General features: G+C 40.0%; 1 protein-coding gene across 1 annotated transcript; it reads left to right on the top strand.

Annotated features, from left to right (window-relative positions):
- The first annotated feature begins 11288 nt into the window (after nt 1-11288).
- On the top strand, nt 11289-11717 carry LOC112345635. The gene has a single exon (XM_024672842.1). The coding sequence runs from the start codon at nt 11289-11291 to the stop codon at nt 11715-11717; it is 429 nt and encodes a 142-aa protein (XP_024528610.1).
- Nucleotides 11718-11731: the final 14 nt, after the last annotated feature.

The raw sequence follows: 11731 nt of genomic DNA, 5'->3' as shown, positions 1-11731 counted from the left end.
TATCATGCCTTTTGTGTTGGTCTTATTTCAGTCCCAAATGCTATTTATGGAAAGTGTCTAGATTTGCTCATTTGGCATATCTGCGGAATGTAGAAATGGGCCTGAACACAATGGTGTTCATCTCGTGTCCAAATTCGCATTCTAACACCAGTCCATATTTAGGAAGTTTTGAGCTTGTCCCAAAGACTAACTCCTGGTACTAAGGGAGGCTTGGGGTGAAAGCCCAAAGTGTGTGTTCCTCAAAGGGGGGGGGGGGGGGGGGGAGGGGGGTTCCAAATGTATAATAGGGATAGTGGGTAGGTCGGGCATGGACGACCAACTTTAGGCATAGTCTAGCTCCCGCTTGCGAGCCTATCCTTGTTCTACGTCAGGCTTGGGTCTAAGCCCAAGTTCCATTCCATGCTAGCAAGTGGAGTACCCATATCCTCACGTTAAGCCACCGGTATGCCGAAATAGTGCCAAATTCTGTTTGGCTCCGTTTTGCGTGCTGGTCCTAGCATTAGGATGCTGGTTGCTCCAGGACTGTTCCAAGTCGCTCCAGGCTCCTGTCCCTTTGCTCCTTGGGCTATATGCTTGGGAGTTGCTCTGTGGTTCGGTTTCGTCACTCCTTGGCTCCAAGATTGGGAGTTTGGCACCGTTCCTTCGTTCACTGGCCCAAGGCTCTGAAACTCGGGTTCTGCACCACTGTCCTTTAGACACGTGGCATGTAACATGTGGCACAAAGAGGGTTTAGGTTCCACTTCATGGTGTTATCCTATGGTAAATCACCATAGGATAAAGGGTAAAAACCACGTGCGCTATAGAGGTCGAGTCTAAGATCGAGCTTAAGTACTAATACAGGTTGAGGGTTGAAAGCCCAAAGTATGTGTCTCCCAAGTGGGGGGAGGGGGGTTCCAAAAGTATAGTAGGGATAGTGAGGTTCAGGAACCAATCTTGGAAGAACTCTCCAGTAGTGTTTTCAAACTAACTTGAGGTTAAGATTGGGGTTAAGGGGCCTTGGGTGGGAGTGAGCATGGACTTGGGTGGTGCTAGAAAGGCCACCCAAGGAAGTGCTCAAGAATAGCTCCCACACTTGAAAGGGAAACCGACTATAGTGCTCCTTGCTCATGTGGAGTGGTGCCCCACTTGAGTACCTTGTGGCTCATTGATCCTCGCCCTTCTTAGGGGCTTGGGGCATCCCTTCGAGATGGAAGTGGGGGAGTAGGGGTACCCATACTGGGCCATTATGTCACAGTGTTTCCCCCCACGTCCTAGAGCAAGTGTTGCACCTAAGGCTCAGGATTTAGAGAGTCCCATGATCAAGTCTTGTTGTACCAAGGGATGTTAAGAACCTGGTGTCTTGGTGTGCTTGGCTACTTGTGCCTGTGGGGAGTGTATTCGAACCTTAAGTCTAGTCTAACCCGGGGAGGGGGATTGAGAAAGATTTGGGAATTCGTGGATGGATGGCTAACACTCTATTGCTCATGTAGTGAGTAGTTGAAACCAAGTAGGACCAAGTAGGAGTTAATACAATAGGTGGGAACATTGGCAAGGGAACATAACTAAGGCTAAGGCTGTGGTGGTTGGATAGATAAGGTAAGCTAGCAAATTGAAAAGAAAAAATTTATGGCTTACAATTTGGTATTGGAGCCTTTTCCTCAGTTCTAGCGAAGGATAGAGGCAAATTGCTGGGAGATGGCAAAGGCAGGGCGTAAAAGAGCCAAAGTAAAGACAGAACCTCTTTTGGAGCTGGAGCCTCTGGTCGAACAAGAACCTATAGATGAAGAATCCTTGCATGAGGAGGACTCCAGTGAGGAATCTTCCAAACAAGAGTCTGGTGGAGAGGTTTGGTCATATAAAGCTTGATTGGATATTCTAAAAGAACAATTGGCACAGACCAATACCCTATTGAAAACCCTCATACACAAACTAAAGTGTGACGAGAAGCGAAAGAAAAAGCCAAAGAATGCAAAGGCTGGTAGTGGAAGGCATGGAACCTGTGGTGGGGACTGAGGTAGAACCAAACAAGGTCGAATAAACTGAAGTGGAATCAATCCCTTAGTTCCCAAGTACAAACAAAAGCCCCCACCAATCTTAAAGGGAGTGAACGACTATAAGGTGGTGGAGGATTGGTTTTACAATATGAAGGATTACTTCCAAGAGTTGCAGTTATCAAGCTTAGAGAAGGTCCCATATGCAAAACCATACTTGGCAGATAATGTTAAGTCTTGGTGGAAAATAATAGAGGCTAACGAAGGACTAGTGGCCACTTGGGAAATGATGAGAGTGACGATCTGTGCAACCTATGTTCTGCTGAATGCTACTTTACACCTAAAGGATAAGCTAAGCAAACTAAAGCAGGTGGGAACCATCCAAGAGTATGTGAATGTGTTTATGGCAAAGAGAATCATTGTCATGGACATGGGCGATATAGATGCATTCCATGCCTTTATATTAGGCTTGCAGACCTGGGCTTGAGGCGAGGTGATGCGTTGGAACCCGACCAACTACAAAGAAGCATTGGATGCAGGTATTAAGGTGCATTTCAATGATAACCTACAAAAGGGTAACACAACAAGGTCAGTGTTCACATTTAGCAAAAAGGCCAACCAAAAGGGACATATGGCAAAGGGAAATTTAAGAAGAATTTCTCTAAGAATGAGTCTGTAAGGTTTCTGAAAGGCAGATCCGATGGCCAGTGAGCAAGTACGTAGGGGAGTTAAGCGAAAAGGAACAAACCCACGGATAAGAAGGTTAAGTTTGCTAGTAACATGGGATATAACATATGCTTCAATTGCAGTGAAACTAGCCAAACTAGTGGGCCAAACTAGCCTTTCCTGGCCAAATTGGCTCCACTAGAGTCCTCCCCCTACTATATTTTTGGAGATCACCAAACCCCCCAGGGTCTGAGAGACGAACGCTTTGGGCTTTCACCCTCTCAGACTCAAACTCGGACTTAGACTTAGACTCGAACTCGAACTTGGACTCGGGCTTGGGCTTGGTCTCAGCCTCGGCCTCGGTCTCGGTCTCAGTCCCGGTCTTGGTCTCGGTCTCATTCTCGATCTCGACTTCAGACTCCACCTCGGGTCCTTCTCGCACTCCATCTCGGATTCCATCTCGGGTCCAGCTCAGACTCCATTTCAGACACCATCTCGGTCCATCTCGGACTCCATCTTGGACTCCATTTCGGGTCCATCTCAAGTCCATCTCGGGTCCATCTCGGACTCCATCTCAAGTCCATCTTGGACTCCATCTCGGACTCCATCTCGGTCCATCTCGAACTCATTTATTGCTCGCTTTGTGCTTGTTCCTTGAGCATTTCATTGGGAGTTCCACTCTCGCTCTCGACCTTTCAAGTCGGAGCTTTTAGTCCAAACATGTTACGCTTGTTTGGCATTTGCTTCAGCCACTACCACATGGCACCCTTTCAGCTCCACTTTGGGGCTTAGGGATTTTTATCTCACAACTCCACCACCTATAGACGAAGTTCGATGTCCTCATCGAACGGTAAACCCCTTTATAAAGTAACACATGCATGTATTACCACTTCCATCCTTGGCACCCAGCCAATATTTGTTTATGGTTTGACACCGAAGGCTCACCATTCCTTGTCCATCCTCTAAGGAGCATAGTCTCTCCAACATAGAGACTCCCTCAACCATCTGTGGTGGTTTGCTCACTTTTATTAGTTTAGTTCTCGCTAAACCCGTTAGAAACACCCTCTCTAACTCAATTCCACTACTCATTCCTGAGTAGCCTCAATTCCCATTGATATAAACTTGCACTCTGGAACTTTTAAATTTGACTTGTCAGAGTCAATTTCTTAAGTGTCTCTGACACCTTGCATTGCACATATTGTGCAACTCCACTTCCCCATCTTTGGAAGTTTTCTATTTGAGGGCACCATCATCCTCTTTCCCATTTTGTGTGACCTTTGGCACTAAGTTCTAGTTATCCTAATTCGTGCTAGGGCTGCCACATCCCTATCATTTGGCTACTTTACTACTCCTTGCTTTAGAGCTACCATTTTCGCCAAATCGGAGCAATTGGGGATCCATCCTTGGAAACACATTGCTTTTCCCACAAGTCATTAGCACCTAACACATTAGTGTTCTTGGCCTAACTTTGCGTTTTGGATTCTTTCCCATGATTCTCATGGCTCTTTTTTTAGCCACTAGTCTTTTGCTCCTATCCTTGATTGTTGCACCTAGCAATATCGGATCACTACCTCCATTCTCGAAGTATCATTTCAGTTCCATAGCAAAGACTTTGTTTTGCCAAGTCCAGAGGGTGTTCACCCCTAGTACGTCTCTTTAGGATTTTCTACTGTGGGCTCTATCTCTGGCCCAACTTTGTGACCCTCCCCTAAGTCTCTTATAAAAACTACCTTCTTCAGACTCACTATGCCATCGCATAGTCACAAATGATTTCCCTTAGGTGTTCTTCCCACTTGGTCACCTTGACCATTCCACACCATTATCAATAGTTCAAACGAACACTTTGAACTAGGAACTTTATCCCTTAACCTCACAAGGACCTTGTCCTTGTTTTAGTGATCACACCTTGGCACCTTAACAGGTTTGCCAATAGGTATTAGGTCTTCTAGATTTTTAAGTTGTTCACCATAACCCCGGGGGCATCCCCCACACTTGGCGGTGCACCCAAGCCAGCCCTTCTGGCTAAGGGTCTATAGCAATTGAGACTGGGTGTCCCCATCTCATTCACCATGTCCTTAGTGCCACTTGCACCAAGTGTTCAAGTTAGATATGCCGAGCCACACTAAGCAATCTAACTGTGCATCACGACTTCAAGGCATCCTTCACTTGGCGGTGTGCCCAAACCAGTCTCCTCACTGAGAGTCCATGACCACCGAAAAATGAGTGTCCTCATATTCCAAACCATCACCACGCCCTAGTGATTTGGGATTTGAACCCAAGCACTAGAGGGTTGGGACTCGAACTCAACCTCCATATATATATCTACGGACGGCATCACCCTAGATGCCTGACGTGACTCCCCACGCTAGTGCACCAATTTATATCCAAAATGCACTATAGATCATAACTTAGGAACTTAGTCCCTCCAAATTGCCAAGTCCTCTCACTTGACAAGTCTATGATCATGTATGGACTCCTCCATGCTTGGCCCCATAGGCCACCCCTTTTGAAGTTAGCACCTTCAACTAGGGGATTCGTTCCCCTAACTTGCCACTCTCGCTCAAATCATTTGACCAATATAACATGGTTTCATGCATAAGCGTGAAAGTCCTTGACCATCGACTTTCGTTCTAAGTCATCCCTTTAAACACTTGGGAATTACTTCCCCAACCTTGATAGCATTGCCTTATGGCAAGCTTTAAGACCACGCTTTTGCTGCACCACTCTAATTTTGCACGTTCTATGAACCATTTACACTTGTTTTTCTAGGTACTATGCTACTTAGAATTGCCTTTGGGAACTTTGAAGGAACTCTATCCTTTAGCTTGCTAAGGCCTTTCCTTTCGTAAGCTTTCTAATTGCCATATGGTTTAGCATGGACAATTCCATGCTTTAGACTCTTCATGGCACCATGGTTACTAGTAATAACATACTTGAGCACCCACTTGATTCTTCACTTCCAACTAACATAACCACCCTTGGTTATGCTTTTCAATTCCTATGGTTTAGTTCTATCCCCTTACTATTTGCTTTTGGCTTTATACATTTCCTTCAGTTATTCACCTCCAAACTAAGAGAATAGCTTTTCACTTTCTACCATACCTTAACAAGTATTCTTGGGGATGAAGCTACCCAATAGCCTAGGGAGTGGTTCCTCAATCCAGGAATGTTCACCTTATAATCCCACACACCAGGATTAATGTTGCTACATATGGGCTTTTATATGCTCGTCACTAGCCTTGCCAAAATTCCATTTTTTGCTTTGTCTAATTCAGTGTAACGGATGTGATCATGGGATGAGATTTGGATATACTGTCACCGTGGATCCTTGGAACCTTGGGAGATAAATGGGGATAAAATAGCCACTAAGGGCTCTCTCATCAAGCAATTGCCCCTTTTCCAATTGGCTTAAGGGGAGAGAGATAAGGTGTGCTACAGTTGGTATCGGAGCAAATGGCACGGGTTCGATTCCCATTGATTAGTGGCTACTTAAAAGTATAATATACCCTTGAGCAAGGTATATTCCTATCCCTAAATTTGAAATCGTACGTATTGGGCATCCATGCGTACGTCCTTCCTCTTGTGTGGAGTATCCACGGACGAAGGTATCCACCGTGGGACTGCGGTACGGGTGGATGACTAGTTGCCTCACATGGAATAGCTAGTCTACACAATGGAAGGATTGGTAGATTGAGTGCGGAAATGGAGGTGCTGGTTCCCCTTGGCTCAGTAGGGGTTGTTAGTCAATAGTCAATGAGGACATTGACATCTCTAAAGGGGGGGTGAGTGTAGCGCATGTGATCATGGGATGAGATTTGGATATACTGTCACCGTGGATCCTTGGATCATGGGATGAGATTTGGATATACTGTCATTTGGGAGATAAATGGGGATAAAATAGCCACTAAGGGCTCTCTCATCAAGCAATTGCCCCTTTTCCAATTGGCTTAAGGGGAGAGAGATAAGATGCGCTACAGTTCAGGTAAACGGACTTTTCTTGTCTTTGCAACCTTGGGTGTTTGGATAGCACTTTCTATCCATCATTTGTTAAGAACTTAGTCCTTTGGGCCTTATCTATTGCCCTCACAACACCAAATACCATCTCTGGGTGTTCTAGAGTGTTTGGGTGTCCCATCGATAGCATCTTTGACAATGAGTATTCCCTTTACGACATTGACTTACTATATCACAACATAAGCAATTCATTCCCTATAAGGGTATGTCTAACTTCTTTATCCCAATAAGAAGTTTTAGGTAGTTACCTTCTACCAGTTTCATCAATTATTTTGCAACTTTTTGCTTAGTTGCCTCATAATTGCCAAGTCCTATAACTCATTGTTGGTGCTTCCACACCTCCATCATTGTTTGCTTTGGGCTTTCTCCCAACAGTCTGTATTAGTATTCGAATTTAGACTTGAACTCGGACTTAGACTCAGCCTCAGTCTCGAACTTGGACTCGATCTCGATCTCGGGTCCATCTCATACTCCATCTTGGGTCCATTTCGGTCTCCATCTCAAACTCCATCTTGGACTCCATCTCGAACTCCATCTCCGGTCCATCTCAGGTCCATCTCGGGTCCATCTCGGACTCCATCTCGGATTCCATCTCGGGTCCATTTCAACACTTCCATATGTCATGTGTTGGTCCTCTTGTGTCCCTTTTTCTAAAGACTCACTTATTGCTCGCTTTGAGCCCATTCCTCGAGCCCTTCATTGGGAATTCCACTCCCACTCTCAACTTTTCAAGTCGAAGTTTTAGTCCAAACATGTTATGTTCATTTGGCTTCTGCTTCGGCCACTACCATGTGGCACTCTTTTGGCTCCACCTTTGGGGCTCTAAGATTTGTGTCTCACATGGATGTGGGAGGAATACATCTGTGATGTTTGGAAGGTGTTGAATCAATTGTAGGAAGTTAGTTTAAAACTAAAGTAGTCAAACTATGTATTTGGGTTTAAGGACATGATTTATATTGCGTATTGTATTTCTCATAAAGGTTTGAAAGTTGATCTTGACAAATTTATGGTTGTTCTAAAGTTACTTATTCCAAAGTGTGTGAATGATATGCAATGCTTCTTGGGCAAGATGCAATATTCAGTTGTTTTGTTGATCATCTTTTGGATTGCACTACACTATTGCGAGCATTGTTGAAGTCATTAATATTATCTTTCATCTGGTCTAAAGATTGTGAATAGGCATTTATTAATCTCAAAAAGTTGTTGACAACTTGTTTAGTTTTGACATATCTTGATAACACTCAACCTTTCATTTTGCGTATGGATACTTTGGATATATTAATGCAAGACAGTATGAGTGTTCTTGATCAATATCATCTTATTATGTACATCAGCTATACATTATAACTAGCAAAAGTGAACTACTCTACAACAAAGAATAAATGTTTAGCAATAGTTTGGGGTTTCAAGAAATTTTATGCATATTTGTATAGTTTTTAGACATTGCTAGAAGGTGATCATGTTGCAATTATTTTATTATTGAAGAGGAAGAACTTGGTTGGTCATACTACTTAGTGGGCTCTAAGGCTTCAAATGTATAATTTTGAAGTTGTTTATTGCCTAATGAGTTTTATGGCTAATGTTAATGCCGTTTCTCGAGTGCTTTTCCATTCTTTGCTTTCTTTTCTATTCTTGACAAGTTTATTATTTTAGTATTTGTGTATTTTCTAGACAAGGATTTCGTACCATCAACGGTTGTTATACTTGATGTTTAACGTTCATAAGGTGTAGAGTAACATTTAACTTCTGTTGACAAGGTTTGTGAAGCTCAAAAGGTTAAGCCATAGATCTAAAAGCTTTGTAAAAGGTTAAGAATTCTACCTCACTTATTGATAACTTGCCATTTTGGCATTTACATTTTCAATATCACTTTGAGGATGACATTTTTTATTTTTTTTGGGATTGATTTTGATGATCATTTATGGTTAGTGGTGCCTTCAATATTTATTCTATGCTCTCTTTATATTTACCATGATTCTCTTATTCTATGTAAGCATATAGGATATTATCATGTGATTAAAAAGTTGCATAGGTCTTTATATTGGCCAAAGATACAATATGATATTATCTGATATATGTGTAATACTCCCCTTTGTATTGATGAAGGATGGTTAGAGTCAATTATAATTTTCTATTTATTTGAGTTGGTGGCATTTGATTTGATGGGATTTTTTCTACGGTTAATTGTAGGCAATAAGTACATCATTATTGCTTCCAACTATTTGACTTATTAGGTGAAAGTTGGTGCTATTTCTAATGCATCAACAATTGTTGTTAGGTATTTCCTCTTTAATCAAGTGGTGTTCTAATATTTTTATTTAAAGTGAATTTTTTCAGATAATGGTTCTACAATTATGGCTGAGGCATTTTATATTTTGATGTTTTGGTTAAGGATATACTACACTTTCATAAATGCTTATCATCCATAAATAGATAGCTTGGTGAAACGGTTTGTTCAGATCTTCAAAGGGATAATCATGAAGTATGTGAACTTTCAACATTTGGATTGGATAGTTATTTATCATCTCTTTACTATCTGTATGTCACAAGGGTATAGAGTTCCATTGGTGCTTCACTAAATAAACTCTTATATGATCATGATTTTATAATGATGACAGAGTTAAGTTTACCTTCACAATTATCACGAGCTGGCAATGCTATGTCTTAGGATTAATATTTAATAAACATTCTTCCATTTGTCCAAGTAAAGTCTATTGAACCATATACAAGTGGGACAATAACAATGATACAACTCCACCATCATTTATCTGCAAAGTAAAAAGTGAACAAATTAATATTAGTCCATTTTCCCAATCTTATAGTATATAGTTTATCTAAGGGGCTCCTTGCTTAATGGAAAAGACCATATCAAGTGTTGCGGCAAGTTGGACCACAAATTTATGAAGTTTGGCATAGAGATAATGAATAAGTAGCATTACCTATAGATCCACTAGTGCCTTTTCTTGATGTTCCTTTAGATCTCAACTCATTCACCAAAGAACCCTGATTACTTTCCATCCTTCCTGATTTCAATTTGAACCACTCACTCTTATATATAAGCTAGGATTTTTGAGCTAATTAATATGCACATTATGCACTTATAGTGGCAATAAAAATGATCTACCATAATTTATGAAATTATCCATAAATAAATTTAATATTATTGGGTCATACATAACTATTTTATTGGATCTTATCACTTAATTTCTATTTTAAAGCTTATGAACTTTAAAAATAATGAAAAGGTTTTTTTTTATTAATTTAATTTATTTTAACATTAAATTTTCAATAATCAAACATTAAATAAATTATAGAGGAAAAATTTATAAAAATTACTTTTCCATCTCAAAATTTATAGTTCAAATGTTTAAGCCTTAAGCTCGTTAACACTCCCAAACGAGACACAAGCTAGCTGTGACGAGTCCCATACTAAATAGTATTTGAGATGGTGCAAGTCTTTGATGATCACCTCCCTCTCCTGTTTCATGGCTATGAGATTTAAATTAAAATTCAAGTATAGACCATTATCAAATTCATTTGTCATATGTAGAGTATGATATAATTTTCATATGAAGGTTGCAATAAGTAAAATTAAATTATATATAAATATAAATTTTATATTGTTATGATATACTATCCAACAATATCATTAATACTATACTTAAATGATACAAAATAAATATAAACATGTATATATTTTATTTATATTATAAATATTGATTTAAATTATAGATATAAATATGACATCATTCTTGCAAGCCTTCAACAATTTAATAGCAATAAAAATAAAGAAGGTATTTTATTGACAAAAATGGTGTGTAAGCATTTTTAGTAAAATAAAAGGAACTTATTATAATTTATTAAGATTATACAACTAAATATTTTAAATTTTAAATTTAAATTTATAAAATAACTAAATTATTTAATTTAAGTGTGACTAAAATATTTGTTTTATTTCCATATAAGTGAACCTATAACTGAAGTAATTGAGTATAATGTGTTTGACATCATTTATTGAATATGAGGATTTGATAGTGTTATGAATTTATTTAGATGAAAGTTAAAGATTGTAAAATATTATAATATTTATAGAAAAATGCAACTATATTTTTGGTTATCATTGTTAAATGTGAAGCAAAAAATTAAATGATATAAAAATATTTTATAAGAATTTATGTAGACTTTCATAAAATTGATAAAAATAAGGATTAATATACAGAAATGTAGATTATATTGTGGTGATGTTTAATAATTTATGAATAATAAAAAATTATTTTCTATTATTTATCATTAAGGACAAGGTTTAAAAAATAGTATGTTTAATTTTACAAGAAATTGCGATTTATATGTTCAAGATTTATCGTTAAAATTTTAGAGAATTATAATTAGTCAAAACCTTTGTTATGTTGAAGTTTCATAAACTCTAAAATAAATAAACAGAAATTTGATTTATTTTACTATTTACATAAGCAATAATAACTTTTGCATTCTCCCATTAATCATATCCAAAGGTTCCCAAATTTTGCCACCTAGCCTAGCATGACACTTAAGTATGTTAAGCATCTTCTCCCTTTCAAAAAATATAATAACAGTCTTGTGCGTATAAAGTGGTTTTGTCTATAGCCATAAGTTTTAGCTATGGCGGACGAGGAGGTCCAGCACGTTTTCGTCTACGGCAACCTCCGCCCCGATGCTGGAGGCCCGCAACGCCTCCGACTAGGAAGCAGCAGCCGCGGCGAGGCGGCCTGGCTCCTCGGCGGTCGATTGTTCTGTGTCAATTCACGAGGAAGAGGAGCCTCTTCCATCAGGCAAGCTGCGGTAAGCCTGGACGAGCCTGGAAATGCCGTCAAAGGATACGTAGTGTCTGCTAGCGACCCCAGTGATCTCTCTAGCTTGCTCCACCACTGTGACAGCTCCGAGGAGCACCAAGGATTCGACCGTGATGTTGTGGAAGTCGTGACGGAAGCTGGAAAGCGAGTAGCTGCGTTTGTCTATCACTGCCCCCAGGTGGATCGTTCTATGCCTGTCCATGGTGGAGACTGGATGAGCCATCCCAGAAATCTGTAAAACCCCTATGGTTT

This window comes from Selaginella moellendorffii, unplaced genomic scaffold, assembly GCF_000143415.4.
Source record: "Selaginella moellendorffii unplaced genomic scaffold, v1.0 SELMOscaffold_0, whole genome shotgun sequence".
Lineage (NCBI taxonomy): Eukaryota > Viridiplantae > Streptophyta > Lycopodiopsida > Selaginellales > Selaginellaceae > Selaginella > Selaginella moellendorffii.
The sequence above is the reverse complement of the archived record's forward strand: the minus strand, read 5'-3'. Positions and strand labels throughout refer to the sequence as shown.